Genomic DNA, 19,794 nt, shown 5'->3' with positions numbered 1-19,794 from the left:
GTTGCAAAGTATTCATACTGTCTGTTTTGATGGAATATGGATGTTTATGTTATTCAGAAGTGATGGGGCTTTTCAACCAGCAACAGTTGTACAACAAGTAAGCTTATAATAACCACACCCCCGTTTTCCCCAACGCTAAAGCACTAATGGCTAGTATTGAAGTGAATTACAATAATTATCCATGTAAACATCAGAGTTAATTTCCCTTTCCAAATGACATTGCCAATGGTACTCTTTTTAAATGGTGCCATAACCCTATTCTTTTCAACTGATTGTGAGCTGGTGGAATGTTGAGCCACAGTGGAGACTGTGTGGAGACAGATGGCAGATATTCTTGTTTTGGATATTGTCCAGCTGCCATTCGGGGTTCAATGCTCCATGATGCACCAACAGAAAAATAAATAAATAAAAAAAGAAAGTAAAATCAATAAATAAGAAGAAAAAATAAACCATAATGTTGCCATTTCTGTCCATGTATCATTCAGTCAGTGGGTCTCATATCTGTTCCCTCTGGGAGTGAGAATTAATTTCAAGCCTCTGGTCCCTTTTTTTAGAAACTGCAGTAGGAGTTTAAAGGTGAAAACAGAGAAGTATTCTGGGCTTTAATCTGTTAGGCTTACCCTGTAGGGAGCAGCATCCCTGTTCAACAGTACTGTATAAACCTTCTGACAACTTTCTTCTTTTTTACCTACACGTTTTTGCACAGACCTTGATGGAGCATGTATTTATTTATTATTTAATATTTGGCAGTTCATTAGGTATATATTGATAAAGTTAGGGCTGTTTAATACAACTGTCCTGCAATACAAACACTTCAGGATTGCTGGTCTTGTTGATAAGTTCATTCATCAGCCTGCAGTTGACAATGTTCATGACAATCAGCCTTATACAAAGCATAAAATAGGAATTGGCAGCAGATAATAATTTGTTTCAAAATTTGTATCAAATGAAGAAAATCATGTGGCTGATGACATCTGAAACCTATACATGTCTAAAGGCTAGTGTAACATGCTGTGTAAAGTATGTTCAAAATATCTTAAAGTGAAAAATCATGTAACATCTTCAAAGCAAGCTAAGTTCAATTCACTTTTATTTGTATAGTACAAATAATAAAACTCATCTCAAGGCGCTTTACATAGAAGCCCAACAAATTCCTTATAAGCAAGCACGATGACTGTCGAGCGAAAAAACTCCATAATTACGAGGATTTGATATATCATAGTTTATCCAAAAATATAGTTTCTCACAAAAAGACTGAGCAGTGCACTGCAGTAGTTGTCAAACTGTGTATTGTATCGCTTATCTCTGTTTCGCGTAACTCAACTTTCTAAATGTCTGCAGTGATTGGCACTGAAATGCCAAAGCAGTAATAAATAGAAGATGCTGGACAGCAGATCCTTCATAATGTACTTGTTTATTTATTGGCTGGACACAAAAGATTTTTGATTGGTGGACCCAGGAGTGTTATCTGCACTGCAGCCTCTTCTGACATATGAAAAAAAACAGCATCACTCTAAAATGACACCGGTATCCTTGCTAGTGGATGATCTTGGTAGCTGCTCAGCTTTATAGCTTTTTCACACCCTTAGGTCATACTTTAAGGTGTGAAAAACCTTTTTTTTTGTTCATAGTGACTTGATGTGGCCAATAAAACAATAAGGAAATTAAAGCAGAAATTTTATTTCTAAATGCTGGGCAACAGTGCATTTGCATCTAGAAGGTATTCATTCAACTATAATTGTCTCATTAATTCACCGTCAAAAGACTGATTCCAAAAATCATCACCTGATGACATCATCAGTTCAAAATGAAATACTCAATTTTCCAGCTAACGTATAGTAGGATGTTCTCTAATCTGAAATAGCTGCTCTTCTGTCCAAATAAACTATTTTTTAGCCTTTGATTTTCTTTTTATAAAATTTTGAGATGTTTTTTTGCAGAACTGAAATATTAAAAATCCATTGAAATTTGTATTTTAGCTTGATCAGATAAAAAAAAATTTGATGCGATGGGAGGAATCTGTAATAGCTAGTCCCTGAATATGAAAAACCTTATATACATATATCCTGTGTTGTCAGAAGAGCTTACAGGTCCCAACTCTAAATCCCTTCTTCAAAGCACAAACATGCATTGTAGAGGTTTCAGGATTCATATTAATCTTGGTGTTGTACATGTGTGTCATGAACAAAAGTCAGTGGTGTGTTTGTGCATGTACTGTAGATAATTTCTTTATACACACACACACACACACACACACACACACACACACACACAGAACTGAGTATGCACTCAAAATGTGCAGGGACAGAAGGCACAGGCCATTTTGATTTAAGCATAATCACATATTAAATGTCCATGTGCACAAGTCAGACACTGTTTGCTGTACCGTGCAGTAAATAAGTGCTTCCTTCTATGAAACCAGTCAATTATTAAAAAAGAATCGGTCACTGGAGACTAACTGAATTGACAGTGAATCTATCCGTCAGTGATGGGGATCCAGTGAGACAGCCTTAAATCATATTGGTTGCTGAAAGTAAGCAAAGGGAACGAAATTTTTTTTCATTTTTTTCTAATTTTATAAAATTTACACATCTATCTACTGGTCTTTGGGGGTGACCTCAAAGATCTGCTAGCAGAGTTTTGCCCTGGTTGAGTGTCTCTCTTAACATCTTGTGCTAGAAACAAATTAGACATGCTAGTACACATTGTGAGCGTATTTGTCCTCACCATCATGTCACTCTGCCATTTTCATCCTCAAACTCTCATCCTCTTTGTCCTTTCCACTGGCTGCAATCACAGCAGTCTCAGCCACCCACATGCTGTAAACTGTAATTAAGGACTTGAATATGTAGGGATGTGTCACTTGAGATGAACACCGAGGAACAATGTAGAGTTAATCCACTGTAATTTGTTCGTCCACTGTAGTTATGCAGATTTGCAACACACTACCTGCAAATAACAGAGTGTTTAAAAGCAGCAGAGGCCAAAATGTCTTAGTGTCAGATTCTCATTCACTCATTACATAGTCTCGGTCTCGGTCACAGTTAAATCAACAACTTTTGTTGCAGAAATGTAAATTGTTACTGGCAGCAACATGCACTTTTAATTTCCAGAATAAAATAAAAACAGGTTTTAAATGTCATTGCCTCTGTTGTTCTGGCTGTTTGTTTGACTCATTCTGTCGGTGCCTTGACTTAAGCCTTAAGGCCAGGTGTTCGTGAGTTCAAAAAATTGATTGCATGTTGTTAATATATATTAACATTTCTCTTTGTTCTGGGGGGAGCAGCACATTCCGTTTTTATATTTCCATTAACTCCACCATTGTTCTTGCTCTTTGCATGTGAGAATAAAATAAAAATAAACCTGAAAATGTCTCATAATGGTTTCCTGCTAACTAGTTAGGGGTGGTTTCAGAGAACACAACACAAGTAAAATGGGACTGTAAGAATGTATGGACACGTTGATGAATGCAAAGAACAACTTCTAGTGTTGCTGTATAATAATGTTCAGATAACACACAAATGGAAACCCTGTCTAAATGATCTGACAAAATCATATTTAATTTGGAAAACTTGCAGGCTTAAATATAAAATTAAATTCCAGTACTTTTTCTTTAAGAGAAAAGGTTTAATTTAAATTGATTATTTACAATCTAAAACATATTCGATTATAAATGAGTTAATTTGATATAAGTAAATATAAATTATATTGTTCAGCTGACTAATAAGTTCATCAACTCTAAAGCTGTCAATGTTGAATAATTGTGTTATGAGCCTAGGTTTCTGTTTCCTGTTGGACTTTTATTTTGGTATTCAGGTTTCCCGTCCTCATCCTTGTGAGGGATGTCGTGTAATGGGTGTCTTCATTACACAGACAAGCTGTCCTAATACACCAGAATAAATAAACTGCTCAAAAAAATGAAGGGAACATTTAATCATCACAGTATAACACCAAGTCAGTTAAACTTCAGGGATATTAATTTGTCCATTTTGGAAGCACGAGTGATTGTGCAGGCTGCAGGAAGGGCAACATCCCAGCAGCAGGACTGGTATTTGCTCTTTTGTGCTAGGAGGAACAAGAGTAGCACTGTGAGTGCCCTACAAAGTGACCTCCAGCAGGCTACTGGTGTGCATGATTCTTACCAAACTTTTAGTAACACACTCCATAAGGGTGACACAAAAGCCTGACATCCTCTAGTATGACCTGTGCTCACAGCCCAGCACCACAGAAGTCAATTACCAGAGAACACCAGAATTAGCAAGTCTGCCATTTGCGCCCTGTTCTCTTCAGAGATGAGAGCAGTTTCGAGCATATGTGAATGTTATACTGTTTGTAACATCAAGCAGACAGTTCCTGGATAACAAAGGCATTGCTCCCATTGACTGGCCCCTGCATTCCCCTGTTCGAAATCTAATTAGCATCTATGAGATTATCTGTCTCAATGCAGCTTATGTCACCAAGTACTACCAAAAACTAGCCAGGAGCCCTCTGATGGGGTGATCCATTGACTCAACAGGAGCATGCCCAGACATTGTTTGGAGTGCATACAGCTTAGCAGGGGACACACACTTCCGAGCCACATTTTGAGATGCTGTGATGAAATTGATGCAATTTGAATGAGCTTGTGGTTTTAAGTTTTTCACTTTGATTTTGAGTGTGATTTTGAATACAGCTCTCAAGGTTGACGATTCTGGTTTCCACTGACCATTGTTAAACTTTTAATACTATCAATTATCTTCAAAAATAAACACAAATATATTTTCATGTGTTGCATTACAGGATTTCACAAAAGGACCATTGTAATGGCCTTACATTATTGTAACAAAGCCTTGCTACGTTTACTACAAAGTGTCTCAAATGCCAAACCCACATGTTCAATATACAATTTATTATTCACTCTGGTTCCCAGCAACCCTTGATGATAATGATGAAGAATGGCTGCAGATGAATTGATGTTGAGCCTTTTTGTGCTGGATTTCATTCCCGATGTCAGGCCCATTACTCTTTCAATTTGGCCCAGCATGGCTGTTTTTCACAGTTAACAAATACGGTCATTTCCTTGCTAATTCAAACAGGTCCCAGCTTTTGCAATTCAGTGGACTACCATAAAGCAGTAAAGCATTCCATGACGTCGATGCGAGGAAGCAATGATGAGAAATGGCATACAGGTGCTGCTCTCACAGCCAAGTCCCTTTCTTCATTATGGTGCCTCACTGCTACTGGGTTTTTTCCTTCATTAAGTTTCAAACAGCTCTCATTTACCTTCTAACTTCTAAACACGTCTAAGACAAAATGCAATATATAACTAAAAAAAAAACACTTTAGCTTTTTTAATGTTTTAGTTAGCATACAGTACAGGTGATCAGCAGTGAATATGTAACATAACACACCAACTCATCATGAACATATCCATATCACAAATAAGAAATTATATAATAGTGTTGACAGGCCATGACTTAATATCTCCAGCAGGGATATTAATAGGGGGAATATTTCTTGTATAACTGATTAAACATTTTCGGGTCTGGTAGGCTCGAGAAAAATGATGGTCAGCCTGAACATTAAACATGGATTTCCAATATGAGTAACGGTCCAACTCTCTCATCAACAGCAGCAAGGACTTCTTATGCCATTAATAAACAAAAACATCACTGTCACCCACAATGCTGTGGTGACATTTAAGGTCTCAGTGGCTCACATTTTTTCCTTTTTCTTTTTTTGGGGGGTGGACAGACCATTTGACATAAGGGGATTTTGTGTTATTAGAGCATCTGCAATCAGGTGTATTGCCATCCCATAAGGGTCCAATTGCCCTGAAAATAGTCACAAGCAGCACTACAGACTGGGAGAAAATAACATTACTTGTGATCCTCATCTGCTGCTGTGGCAACAAATCTATTACAAGTACAAAGGCAGAGCCAAACAAAGACAGTTCTGGTAGCTAATCACAGGATTGTCACCCTTGCGACTGGAGACTTACATTTCACACATCAAACACTGTAGTGGTTAAACAAGAGAGTCAATATCATGTTGTGATGCTTTCTTCCCTCCCTGCCTATTCTTGTAATGACACTATCAGCATGAGTGGCTCCTGGTCATGAGTGAAAAAGCGAAACTAATGAACTGTAAAGGTAACTCTCACCTCTTTATTGTGATGGATCAGGCTTATTCTGATAAAGTTTAGTGACTATGATACAACAGCACTCAACAATTGTATATGACTTGAGTGACTTCAGCTGTTTTTCTTTTTTCAAACACAGTCTGTATTTTAAATCCAATCAGCTTCCTGCATAATGCTGGACTGCTGAATATGTACTAATATAATTTTCTAACTGAAAACCCACAGTGGAGATTAGTCATTCGCAGATCTCCATGGGACATTTTTTTAAATTAAAAATGATAAATTAAATTATACTGGCCCTATAGTGGCCCTACAAGTCAAGTGTGTCAGCTCACCAGGACAATGCCCAGTGTGCCAGCATGAAGAACTGTGGTCCTCGCAACTTTCAGACACACAGACACTAGTAATTTGTTTGGACAAGTTTTCACAGAACAAGTCAGAAATTGATGAGATTAGTTGTCTGTGTAGAGAATCATTCAGGGGCTCAACGAAGCACAAAACAATTAATCGATGTTATGAAATGTCACCAAAAGTACAACCCCACCTCCTCACTGCAATGCCTCTGCTTCAGTGATTATATACTGATCCCATGCCTTGCTGCTTAACTCAACTAACTTTTTTTTTTTTTAAATAGAGGACCTTTCTTTAATCAACATATGAAATATGATGTTTTCATTGAACATTTTAGGCCTCACATAGACCATCTGCTGAGATATAGTGTTTTCCTCCAGTCCAGTGAAAGATATAAACTGATCCCACTGTTTTTCTATGAAAAGTCTAAACTTGCTACTACCTACAAAATTTGGTTGTAACCTGCTGAGCAATTTTAGGTTGAGTTGCCTTGAAAATGTTATACAGTAACCCTCTAGGGTGAAATTAGGGCAGAAAACATTAAAAGCAAAGGATGTAATAAATTAATATTGACTTTATTTAGTGCTAATTAGCAAATGTCAGCATGCTATAAAGGATGATCAACACCAACACTATGTGATTGTGAGTGCGTTAAAATTATGACATTAACATTTAGATCAAAGCACCATTATGCCACTGGTACTGTGTCATATAGCTGCTAGCATGGCTATATAATCTCTGTTGTGTTTCAATGTAATTACTGGGTATAATCTAGACTACATTTAGTTTCTACTTATCCACAGTGTGAAGAAAAAAAACTGTAGGTAGTTGCCCCTGTCAGAAAACACTAATAAGGCCTTTTTAAAGACATCTCATATTTTTTGCTACAATAACCATAACATTTGTTTTGCAACCTACGGCACTTAAATGTCATTGTTAACCAAATCTTTGAAAGCCTGTGTTTTACTTTCACTTTGCTGACCTATCCAGATTCCCAAAGCAGTGGCATCCAGAATGAACAGGGTCAGTATTGCATGCTACATCCCTTTCTCCGACTGGTGACAGCTCATTTTCTGAGCCATGGCTTTAGCACTGAAAAAGCAGAGGGCCCTGTAATGATCAGCTTTTAGCACTGGCACTGGGCAGCTGAATAAGCCATCAGGCATCATTAGGCTCTGCTGGGGAAAACAATCTCTCCATTCCCTTTGGTGCTCCCAAACAGGACAACTCTTTGGGAGAAATAAATAAAACACTTTAACCAGGGTATTGTGTGTGCTAGAATGCTTTGTTCAGTTGCAATGGGGATCAATCAGCAGTCAAAGCCAACATATTCAGGATAATGTAGCTTTTTATGATTTTTACGAAAAGCATAATTCAATCTGGTGACAACATCAGGTTGTCATTGTATGTGATAATACCTACAAATCTTTACTTGTACCAAAAACTGTGATTTTTAAACATACAAAGCAGCAACTGATCCACACCGGGAAGACATGAAATGGTAATACTTCAGCTGAATAAAGAAGAGTGCCTTCTGAAGAAGCACTAATGATCTCTCAATAGAATGATGCAAACCTGCCACGTACACAGCGAGACAAGACCATTATTCCTACTGGGTATGTCCTTTCCCCAGAGCAACATTTTTTAAAATGGTTTCATATATATTTATTTTACTTCAAAATACCTCAGCTAGTCAACCATGCTGCATTTGTTCAGTGCTCTGGATACAACCTATCTAAAATGTCACAACTAAAGAAATTGAACCTGGCTGACAGAGATGAATAAGGCTGCTGCAGGCACAGTGTAGAGAGTCTCTGGGTTAATAAAGTACAAGTACCTGTCTGCAGATGGCACAGAGCATCCATCTCTGTTTTTCAAACATAACATAATAAATCAAATAAAAAATCAGTGTATGACAAATATTTCCTCTCTGTTTTAGGTAAGATGTCAAATTAACATAATTTTTTTTTAATATATATTTCCAGTTTGAATCACTAATTGCTTTGAGGATATGACTAATTCCAATAAACACAGTCGCTTTTCTCTAAATACATTATTTCTAGCATAACACATGTTTTTGTTGATCGTATCTTCTGGACGCTGAGGACGACACAGTCATTCTTTCAAATTGCCATCCAACCTACCTGTTCCCACTTTTATTCAGATGTATCAGCTCTACGCTATGTGACAATTTGCTATGTCGAGTCAAGGGAGGCCAGGTTAGGTTCGACGTCACGCTATTCTAAATTTTCACTAGTCCAGCATGAATATGAGTTTTGATGAATCCGTGAAACAGACTCTGGTCATGTGGAATTCAGTGAGGCTTACACTGCAGGACATTGAGTAAATTTAAACATAAATGCAATCAACCCTTTTGGGATACACTATATCAGGGTCTGGACCCTAGGTGAGAGGCTGGTTACACCACAGACACTTCACCAGGGCTTACACGTAGTGACAACTGTTCATGCTCACATTCACACATACCTGCCCTGAGCCTTCTTGCTATGATGCAACAGCCACTGCATCACTGTGCCAGCCACATTGTGTACCGCTTAGTTAAATACAAGCGTACTGAATAGAGAAAGTAATGCTTGCTGTTTGTTTGTAAAGCAGTTAACACTTTGATTGAGAAGGGTTACATAAAACTAGATACACAACAGGTCAGCGCTAATTAATGAATTAGTCTGGCATTAACGACTAGATGTCCACCTGTCCTTTTCATACAGTTTCTTAATATGTAATTATTGTTGTGAATAAGGTTAATAAATAAAATTTGGATCAGGAAGCATATCTCACAATATACCACAAGTCTAAATAACAATACTATACTATTTAGTCACTTCCCATAAGGTTTACAACTATTTTCTGCATTTATATAACTATGGTAGGTTTACTTTGAAGTTGTTTTTCCTCTTCTGAGAAGCACCTGAAAAACCTATGTCTTTGTTATTTTTAAACACAGGCACATATGAGGTCACATTTAAATTTGAATTACACAGTTAGACTTGAGCACTCCTCTCCCTCCTCCTTCAGATCAAAAGGACATCCAATAAAATGCTTTGCATCAGCTTTGATGTTGATCCTTCGCATGCTCATTTGCGTCTGGGGGCATAAAGTAAGAAAGTGGACAGCACCTCTGCTGACATCAATTGTTTTGTGTTTCTAATCTCAACTCCAGATGCTGATTAGTTTCAGATGCTGTATTTGTAGACGTAAAAATATTCATATTTCTGACCTTTTTTTTAATTATACTTCACAATTATAGCTACTACCATAACACCATCTAGTGTTTCTCCCTCAAGCTATAAACCTGGAACTGTGTCATTTTCATGCTTTTTTAAAATAATGTACAAACATTGAAAGATGCTGTGCGTATTAAACTGTAATCAAGCCCACAGAACCCTTTGTTTATTCAGTATTGTTAAAGGGAGCGTTCCCAGTGGTAGCATGAACCATGTAATTACATTGCTTTGAATTTGGTGAAACTCGTCATCAGGTGGTATATTCAGGGGGTTTTGCATTGTCTTTTTCAATAAAAACCAGGATGGATCATTGAAGAGCTTTCCTTTCTAACTGTCGTGACCAATACACATAAAGGCAACAAAACAAGTAATGTCCCCCTTATAATTGAATCAGTACTGTGAACCTGCAAACCTATGTTACCTCAACATTGTGCACATGAAACAACTAAATTCATGCGTTATTGTCTGTGTTTCATTCTGTTCAGGAAGGTGACGATGCAGTAACCCAGCTGAGAAGTGCCTACAGAAACCACTCCGAGCTTTGCTTTTGGCTAGGGTTAGGATTATTTCTGTAGACACTCACAAAGAACTAGTTTTATAAATGTTGCTCTAACAGATCTACTAATCTATTTTCAACTTAATAATGTTAAAATCTCAAATTTAAATATATATCTTCATAAAAACAAAAAACTAAACAAAACATATAAAATCAGTAGCTCAGAATAGCTTTTTGCTTTGCTGAATATGGTTTATACTGAAACCTATAATAAAGTGGCAATATATTTTAATACTCAGTGCCGGAACTCATGTAGCATAAATGAAAGAAGCACCAGAAAGCTTTGTTTTATAAGGGATTACTTTAACCTTTGTTATACCAGTATTATTTCACTGCAGAGGCCTATTGTAAATAATGACTGGAAAGTGCTATTATGATTGTTAGCCGTTTGCTTCCATTAATGCAAAGAGTTGCTCCTTGTTGTTTTGCTTTCGCTCCTTTGTGTGATTGGCAATTTATTCACTACTACAATAAAACACTACTTATTTTAACTGACTCATACAGCAGGAAATTTCTACTGCGTGTAATTTACTGCATGAAATCCATCCATTCACTAATAGGAACTATGGGCCTTGAAAGTCAGTATTTGATTGTGGCCAGCACCTACTCCACAGGCTGCCTCACTGAGTGATGTAAAAAGACACATATCACAATGGTCATACATAGCAGAAGGGCTATGAGATTGTGTGGTAATTGTGGTGTGACAGATTGAGAACTGAGCCGCTGGCAGCCTGCGGTTTCGCTGTGAGAGCTGATAGGATCACGGGAGGACAGTCATTATCTCACCAGTCAACAGCAGCCTTGACTGTGCTTTTCATTGTCAAGTGAGTTCAGACTTGCACGAACCCTCACACCTTTTTTTTTTTTTAACACCTGCCTTTTTAAAATGCTTTTTACTGCTGTTAAGTTTTCCACCTTCCAGGCTACAGATACTGTAACATTTAAGGCTATCAAATGACAGCACTTAAAGAATACAAAGGAAGCTTCTAATTGATTTACATTCTCATCTCACTGACATGTTTAATGATCTGTGATAAATCATTGAAGCTTCTCTCTCAACCTGTAACTATGAATTCATAAAAATCACTGTTTGGCAACTAATAAAGACAGTGTAAAAAGACTTGTATAATTGTTTCCCATCACACATTATCACCAAGATGGGTTAAAGTACACATTATGTTATGTTATGTTTGTAAAGCATTAAGGCTCAACCCTTTAACTTTTTAATTTTAATTTGTGTATCTTTTTATTCTTCTTCTAGGAATATTAAATATTTTCCTATGCAAGGGGTGATATTTTCTTTCCCTTGATATTTTATTTTATGTTTTGCTGATAAACAGGAAAGAAAGTTATAATAAAAATTATAATAAAAAAATCAGAGTAGAATAAGCAAGATACCCACAACTCTGCTCTTTCATATCCTTTGCAGCACTAAAACGTAAATGACTTTTAATAAAGAATGTGAAAATCATGTCTGTATCCTCTGTGTGATAGCTGATTTGCATTAGCTGTAAAAAAATTATTTATATAATAATGGGAAAATTGTGGTAAATGTTCTAATCTTAATAAAAAAGTCATACATTTTGCATGAAATCTAACTTTGCAGTTTTGCATTTTATATCTTTATATTATACAAGAAAGTTGAAAAAACCCTTTTGTTTTTGAATTTTGAATTTTCAAAACCAATTAAGTTTAAATTAAATGTTATATTCATGCTTTATTATTGACCCTGAAAGAAACATACATAAATACATACATTGTTTACATAAATACATAAATAATTAATATTGAAACAGACACACTGTCTCATTGAAGTCCATCAATGCTGCATGTCTGACAGTTGTAGATGATATGTACAGCTTAGGTCTACTACAGTTCATGTGGAGCTGGGAGGGAAGGAGTATATTTGAGGAAGCAGAGCCAGGTGGTTTTGGGCACTGTTAGCAGGAGGTGAAAGTTTTCCAGAAGAAGTTTTTACAGGGGGCTTTACGATCACGCTGAGGCAGTGATAGCCTGTTGTAGACAGCCCGCTCCTCCAGACGTGACTCTAGCGGCTCTTCGAGATCCACAGGTGCCGAGTCACCCGGCAGCATGTTGGCATCCAGTGCTCCATCCAGCAAGCCAGACACCAGCTTCAGGATTAGCTCCTTTCGCTCTTTACTGAGCTCCTGACCAAACATCAGAAGAGAAGAAAACATATAATAAAAGACACTAGATTGTGGATATGAACATTTGACATTTTGCACCTGTTTTGCTATAGGAATTATTACTACTGTTAGTAGTATTAGTATTATTATGATTATTCTTGTTGTTTTTACCACTTAAATTTGTTTAAAGGTTAAATGTCATGAGTTCACATGATGAACTGATTTATGTATTATTTAAGTGAAAATTATTTCAAATGCAAATTAGAAATATAGTAACATGCTTTTATTTTGTACGTTTCCCAAGCAATTTTGACTGTAAGCCATTCTTTTTAAAATCCAAACACGTTTGAACAACATTATTATTGATACTGAACAATATTAATTTCCTTACCCTGTTTAGATGGATGGGGATCCTATCCTCCACAGGAAGCACGGCTGCTGCTCTAACGCTGAACAGAACCCCCATAAGAGCTGCTAACACCACCAGGAGCTGCATGCTGTGACAGGAGTGCAAGTAACGGACCACAGCCACACTCAGAAGAGCAGGAGGCTCACAGAGATAGGATAATGTGAGTGTGTGTGTTTGAGAAGAAGAGTCTGAGCAGCTCAGACTAGACAGAGATCCAGAGGAGAGTGTTGGAGAAAGTGTAGCGCAGTTGGTGGCAGCTGGTCACAAGATTTGGAAACCACTAATGTTTCTTCTGCTCTACATCCAAAGTCCCTCGGTCTTTTATATGCCTCTCCCCCTGTCTGCAACTGACGTGCAGGGTGGTGGGTGTATGACGGAGGGTGGAGGGTGTACATGTGCATGTTTTGGGGTGGGGGGGGGGGGGTACGTGAGCATGGAAGAGGAGGAGAGATAAAGGGGTCAGGGCACAACAAATGGATCCACTGAGCATTTAACCTTTTTGACAAATTGTGAGGTGGTGTACGTCTGATTCACCGGGGAAACAGCAATATCGCACAATGACATCACTGGGCTTAAACCAGCTTTGGACATCAACATGCATTGGCAGTTATGATAAACGATCTCAAACGTGACCTCGTCAGACAGGTGGAAGGACAATTCCACAACGCATTAACTGCGTGATATCACTGGATGTACCATCCTGAACACAGAAGATGAAATGGCTGCATTTCTGTGCAGCAACAATTAAAAAGTCTAGAAACAATACAATCAAACTGACTCTACTCATCCCTGTCTTTGACGCTCCACTTCTGTCAACATCTGATTCCTGTCACAGTGCTGCAGGCTGCATCTCTGACACCTCCAGATTACAATTGAACGGTCTGACACTCACAATGACTTGAGTGTCTTCAGGAAATGCACATCACCTGTCCAGTGGAGTAAACATATGTAGTTGTTAAAAAAATAAAAGAAGCAACAATTCTTCAGCAGTGAACTAAGGTTTTACACTGATATAGGCAGTTTTGAAAACAGAAATAATCTAACTAAATTTCACATATTTTTATTTGTTTTTCTTTATTAAAAATAGAATGGTTCAGGTTAGGCAGGTTTGGCAAAACAGAAATTGGAAACAAATGTGCTCGTAAAAGCTGTTTAACTATATCCCAGCTAGATTTATAAAGCAATCATCTGAATGTCTGCAGTTCTTCTTCTGCAGGTAACAAGAGTAAATAGTGTCTGCAGTTCAATTCACAGTATAACCTAAGCTGTTTGTCTGTTCAGCTGAACTGCCACTAGTGGAAGTTTTCTTAATCAAAACTTTGTTATACTAAATTATTCTGAGGCTTACCTTGACTATGTGATAGAAGTACTGTAGTGTTAACTGAAAATGTGAATGAAGCAGCATACTTTATGGTTTTTGCTAAGGTAAACTCATTCTGGAGAGCTGATTACAGCATAAAACATACAAATGTAGCTAAAGGTGTTGATATCTTAATACCCAATTGGAAACAGGCTCCATTCTTCCTGCATGCTATTAGTTTGCAATTGAATCAAAGAAGCTATGAAAGAGCTTCTAAAATTAACAGTTATGTTGTGGGTTTGCTTTGCTGTATGTGAGAGAGGGTGCTTTGAGCCAAAAACATACTGCCCAATGTCAGAGAGCTCTGTCGCATTCACAGGTCATGACTCATCCTGTAGGATAACAACAAAAAACATCCACCTAAAAGCACAAAGTGGCTGAGAAGAAAATGTTGAAGCATTCTGATGTGGCCTGCATTGAGTCCTGATCTTAATCCAGTTGAACATTTATGTAAAGAACTGACACTTTCAGCTCAGAGGCAACCTGTCAAACCTAAGAAAACCGCAGTGGATTGCTCAACAGCAGTGGACCAAAATAGCAGTAGAGAAGTCTCATTAAGAGCAGCAAAAAGCACTTGATTGCACTGATTGCCTCAAAATGATGGGATATAAAATACTGGGCAAAAAGTAATTTAAAATAATGTTACATCAAAAATCAGAAACATGTCTGTTGTATTAAAGGTGGAATAGAGAAGAGAGGCTGCCTATTACTCAGTTTCAGTTTACTTAGGAGAAATGTTTTGGGATTTTAGCCACATCTCTACATTGTTGTCTGGTAGGCTACAAAATTATTTGAGAAGTTGTCTTCAACCTCTGGGATAGAAAGCTGAAAAAGCACAATTAACAGAGTTTACTATTGTCATATCTTTAGATGGTGCGCCCAGCAGGGAATATACAGTACTTATATTCCAGTGTGCCTGGGGTGATGTGCTTAAATGGATTTCTCATACCTTCAAAACTGCTTTTGCGGTATTTTTTCCATTCAGAGCTGATTTGAAGAAGGCCTGGAGCCAAATGTTTGCTGAATGTTGAAATACCTATAATGTCAAGTCAGTGTGTTTGAAGAATCCTCCTTGAAGGTATGTTCAGCCTACAAGAGACTTCAAACGGAAAAATGGCAGCATGACAGCTTGTGTATAGGCTCTTCCAGATTTTACTGATGTGTGTAGAAATGTCCATTTTCACTACATCTACTCTAAGTACAGCCTCCAGCAACACTTCAAGAACTCTCTTAAAGTGATCACAAAGAAAATTTCGACTCAAAGTGGGTCAAAGTGGGTAAATCTGGAGTCCTTAGACAAGTAGTACAATGTCTTCAACATGCTGTTTATGCAGTACAATTTTGTGTCTCTTTAAAACACATATACAGCTAATTAAATATTTATGAGTATTATCGGTGGTCTTAATGTAAGACCACAAGTTTATTTTTTAAAATACAGTATACAAACACACATTACAAAGGCAGTATGACTTACAATATACTGCATAGTTGCAGGTTGGTCACATTTGAACAGAAAACCACTAAGAACTAAGCTCCTACACAACAACTTGCGTTGATGCAATTGAGGGCAACAGTGACAACACACGTAGCAAGAAACTTGACTTATCTCCATAGGTTATAATTTAAATTCATTTCTTCATACCTCTTCAATAGATAAAGCTGGCTTTAGCATTAACAGATTAAAGGATGCCATCTTCTGACTGAATACAGAAATTGCACTTAAACCTTAAACTGTTCATACCAGTGCCTACAGGAGCATGTTTATTGTTAACCATTTGCTATAAACAGCAGTAAAGCCAGGTGTTTAAACACATCATGTTAAACTGAAATTGGTGAGTGAAGCAGCAATTGGTGAAGGCCAAATCGTAACTGGAAATGCTGAAGTAATAGACAAAGAGCTCAAACAAATCATTGCTTTTCCTACTGTCCTGTAACTACAATGAAACAGAAAACAGAAAACACTCCTATTTAAAGTATCACATCATTTAAAGATGTCAAACTGAAACTAGAATAAAATAAACTAAAATGGTATCTGGTGCCGAACTGCCGTGATGTAAAGTAAAAGCATGAACATTAGTGGATGACTGATGCATACAAACTCAAAAGAGCCATGTTTGTATTTATTACAGGTCATAATTAACATAAAAACACAAATTCATTGCTTGGGTATGACACTTCCTTGCCTAAGATTGAATGTTAATTTACAATTAATAGGTAGGAAACTATGCAAATTATCTCAACAAAAAAAAAAGGTCAGTATCCAATACTGCAAGTTATAATTGCATAATATATTCACATCTTAAGACATCTGTTGTATGGCAGTTTCAATACCATAATTGTTTTTTACTTAATTTGCATTTGAATACATCAACATATTACAATTATTTCATTTGAAATTAGTAAAATTTTAAAAGGGAGATTTGACTTTTGACATTTTTTTTGTCTTAGTCACAATCTGCCTGGTACAGTATGGTAGATATAGAACAAGTTTTCTTTTACAGACAACCAATTTCAGGCACCAAAGGGTTCATCAGTACTGTACTGCCAAATGCCAACTGTTTATTTTAGTATAAGCACAAACTGATATGAAACATTACATATAAAATGAAACAATACATTACATGTACATTCTCTATATGGTATGTAATATATTGCCTAACGTGTAGATGCAATGATTCAAATAAACAGTAACATGTTCCAGAGTGAGGTCAGGTTTGATGGCAATGCCCTTCCCACTCAGCCCAACAAACCACATTGCCCTCCACGTAGTAAAGATTAAAAACTAAAGTCACCAGAAAAATAAATAAATGTCAAAACATGTAAGACTGGTAGAAAGGAAATATATGGCTGAGCTAACACTTTGCATCACTCAGCAAGTTCCCTGTGACTGATTATTTGTTAGGGATTTGGAAGGGATTCAAAAGACTTTTAGGAGGTAACTGTCTTTAGTGGTGCTGAACTGTATTGAGGAAGTGAAGCAGCTGTAGAAAAAGGTTTTTTATCCAAGTTCCAGGTAGAAGATGAACATGGTGCTCTGTCGTTGCTCATCATGCATCACTGAGCACCTGTCATGACAAAAAAGTGGAATATTTCAATACTTTAATTACATTTTTTTTTTATACATTCAAATCATATATGAAAACATATTGCAACAGGATACCTTTCTTGCAAACTCAGGGAGAACAAATGATGCCTTGTGAATTTCAGGGTTGTAATATTTAAGGTTCATTGCTTCCATTTCTTCTTTTGACAGTGCTTTCACTGGTTCCTTGAAATCTGTTTCCTAATTACAAAGTGAAGGGAGACTTTAGTCATTTGATGGACATTACCGATCACAGGAAAATAGCAGACAGGTTATTGTACAACAGAATGGTTTTTCTATTACAGGGAATCTGACAACAATCAGATGTTTGGCAGACGGCAAATGGAGAATGACAGATACACTTACAGGATTTTTACTACAGAGCATGAATCCAATTTGGCCGCTGGGATAAGTTGGGATGGTGCTGTAGGCATAGTCCACCACAGGGAATAGGGTCTTGCAGAAGGTTCGCATCTCCTTTATCAGCTCCAAATGGAGCCACTGACACTCTCCTATGAAAATGACAAGAGCAGAAGAAAGGGTATGTTAATTTCTAGTCTGGCTTTTTTTTTTTGTTTTTTGTTTTTTTTTTGGACATTGCTCCAATCTTCTACCAAAACTGGAAGACAGACTACATAACTTGGGGGTTGACAAAATTCATAAACAATAACCAGTGCTCTTATAGACTTTAAAAGTACATGCAAACTGTCAAGAGTAGCACAACTATGACTTCTATTTAGGTCAGCCCTTAAGAATATAATTCATCATCACTTCAGCAACTTTTAACACCAAACTATAGTGAAATATAAATTTACCCTGGGAACAAAGAATTCCACCATTTCTCAATGCGGCTTTCATCAGCTGATAGTAAGACTCCTTGAATAAACTCTCAGCAGGTCCTGCAACAAAAATAGAACTCAGAAAAGGACTGCTTTCTATAACAGCTTGCAAAGGGAGATAATGTTAAAAAAAAGTGGGACTTACCAACAGGGTCTGAGGAATCAGTTATAATCACATCAAATGCATCTTGGTTCTGCTTCATGAACTCAAAGCCATCTCCAATATGGAGGGTGAGTTTGGGACTAAAAAACCCTTTGGCCATTCCCGGGAGGAACTTCTTCGATACATTAATGACATCCTACACACCAGACAACATGAGCATGGCATAAGCAGACATTAGGCAAGGTCAAGCAGTGATCAGTCTCGCTCTCTACACGAGAAGCCAGAATATTTGTCAGTGTCTTTGTTCCCACCTCATCGATCTCACACAGAACCACAGACTCCACCAGTGGATTCTTCACCACTTCCCTTAGCACGCCGCCATCTCCTCCGCCAATAACCAGCACCTGAAAAAAGGGAAATGTGTAGTTGGGCTGTGACGACAGGAAACATGGGTGTAGCCATTCTTTGAACATGTCTGATACAATACCTTCTTGGGGCATGGGTGGCTGCACAAGGGAAGATTGGCAATCATCTCTTGATAGGCAAACTCATCTCTCTCTGTGCACTGGATGACTCCATCCAGCACCAACACATTCCCATAGGTTTTACTGACAAATGATGAAGACACATTTATACATATGATATCATACACCCTGAAGCTGATTTAAATCTGAATATTTACATGAATGAAGCAGCATTCAGCAGCATCACGCCTGTACTATGGACCCCTTTTAAAACCAACCAGTAATAGGTTGTTATGGTAAATCTCGTTAATCTGTTACCACTGAGACATCCTTACTAACGTTAGCACCTTGGCTGTGTATACGTGGTTACTTTGCTACGTAGAGTTTCTTGACGTTAGCTACAAATTCACGCAGCGTGAAAACTCACAGGTAGCTCCCACCTGAAAAGAAAGCTAATTTTTACGCCGCCCATTTACTGCTAGCAGACGCTAACTGCTAGCAACGTTAGCCAAGTTGTGCAGCTACAAGTGCTCACCTCTTAAAAACCATAACATCCTGAAATTTGGATTTCTTGTGGTAGAGGACTTCCTCCACTTGGAGGCTCATGGCTTGCCCCGGCCATAACGTGCACGATTCCGTAAACCATCCATTTTTAACGAGGTCCATGACAACTGCCAGCAGCCACAGATAAACTAACGTGTTTGTAAGTGTGGCAATGTGGACACGTTACGACAAAGCTCTGACACTTAGCCGTTCGTTGTCTACCAACCGAACTTGCTACCTAATGGTTTGACGAATGAGATGCTACCGACGTAATAGCAAAGTCGTTATGAGAGCCAATAGGATCGCAGGATTTCCTGGTTCGTGTTAAGTTTGTTTGACTTCACACAACCAGAAGCTAAACTCTAATCCACGGTGGCGGGTCAACGCGCATGCGCGAGACCAGATGATTCAACGGGCTTTGGGAGTGAAGAAGCATGAAGACGCCCGTTTTTGTCTTTGAAATAACGCCATATTAAAAGCATACGCTGATTTTTTCACTGTTTTACCGCAGAAACATTGAAAACAAAGTAAATGAAAATCGCGAAAATGTGCAGGCATGTGATTTTTTGTAAGC

At 37.7% G+C, this 19,794-nt stretch overlaps 2 protein-coding genes across 2 annotated transcripts; both read right to left on the bottom strand.

Annotated features, from left to right (window-relative positions):
- Positions 1-12,213: 12,213 nt before the first annotated feature.
- LOC113145969 (somatostatin-1B-like) lies at positions 12,214-12,916 on the bottom strand. Its single transcript, XM_026333151.1, has 2 exons — positions 12,812-12,916; positions 12,214-12,441 (listed from the first exon to the last, which is right to left on the bottom strand). Exons 1-2 carry the CDS (start codon positions 12,914-12,916, stop codon positions 12,214-12,216), a joined length of 333 nt encoding a protein of 110 aa, XP_026188936.1.
- Positions 12,917-16,288: 3,372 nt separating this feature from the next.
- srm (spermidine synthase) lies at positions 16,289-19,452 on the bottom strand. The gene is made up of 8 exons (XM_026331363.2): positions 19,213-19,452; positions 18,701-18,821; positions 18,525-18,617; positions 18,256-18,409; positions 18,087-18,170; positions 17,638-17,783; positions 17,350-17,472; positions 16,289-17,254 (listed from the first exon to the last, which is right to left on the bottom strand). Exons 1-8 carry the CDS (start codon positions 19,341-19,343, stop codon positions 17,237-17,239), a joined length of 870 nt encoding a protein of 289 aa, XP_026187148.1. The 5' UTR covers positions 19,344-19,452; the 3' UTR covers positions 16,289-17,236.
- Between the last annotated feature and the right edge of the window lie 342 nt (positions 19,453-19,794).

The sequence above is a fragment of the Mastacembelus armatus genome, chromosome 7 (assembly GCF_900324485.2).
Source record: "Mastacembelus armatus chromosome 7, fMasArm1.2, whole genome shotgun sequence".
Classification (NCBI taxonomy): Eukaryota; Metazoa; Chordata; class Actinopteri; order Synbranchiformes; family Mastacembelidae; genus Mastacembelus; species Mastacembelus armatus.
The sequence above is the reverse complement of the archived record's forward strand: the minus strand, read 5'-3'. Positions and strand labels throughout refer to the sequence as shown.

Excerpts from the sequence above, each read along its gene's own strand:
- LOC113145969 (XM_026333151.1), bottom strand. The coding sequence starts at position 12,916 with ATGCAGCTCCTGGTGGTGTTAGCAGCTCTTATGGGGGTTCTGTTCAGC. Across the intron at positions 12,442-12,811 it reads TCCCCATCCATCTAAACAGG|GAGCTCAGTAAAGAGCGAAA; the intron begins GTAAGGAAATTA and ends ATGTTTGGTCAG.
- srm (XM_026331363.2), bottom strand. The coding sequence starts at position 19,343 with ATGGACCTCGTTAAAAATGGATGGTTTACGGAATCGTGCACGTTATGG. Across the intron at positions 18,171-18,255 it reads TGATTCCTCAGACCCTGTTG|GACCTGCTGAGAGTTTATTC; the intron begins GTAAGTCCCACT and ends TTTTTGTTGCAG. Across the intron at positions 17,784-18,086 it reads TGGAATTCTTTGTTCCCAGG|GAGAGTGTCAGTGGCTCCAT; the intron begins GTAAATTTATAT and ends TCATTTTCATAG.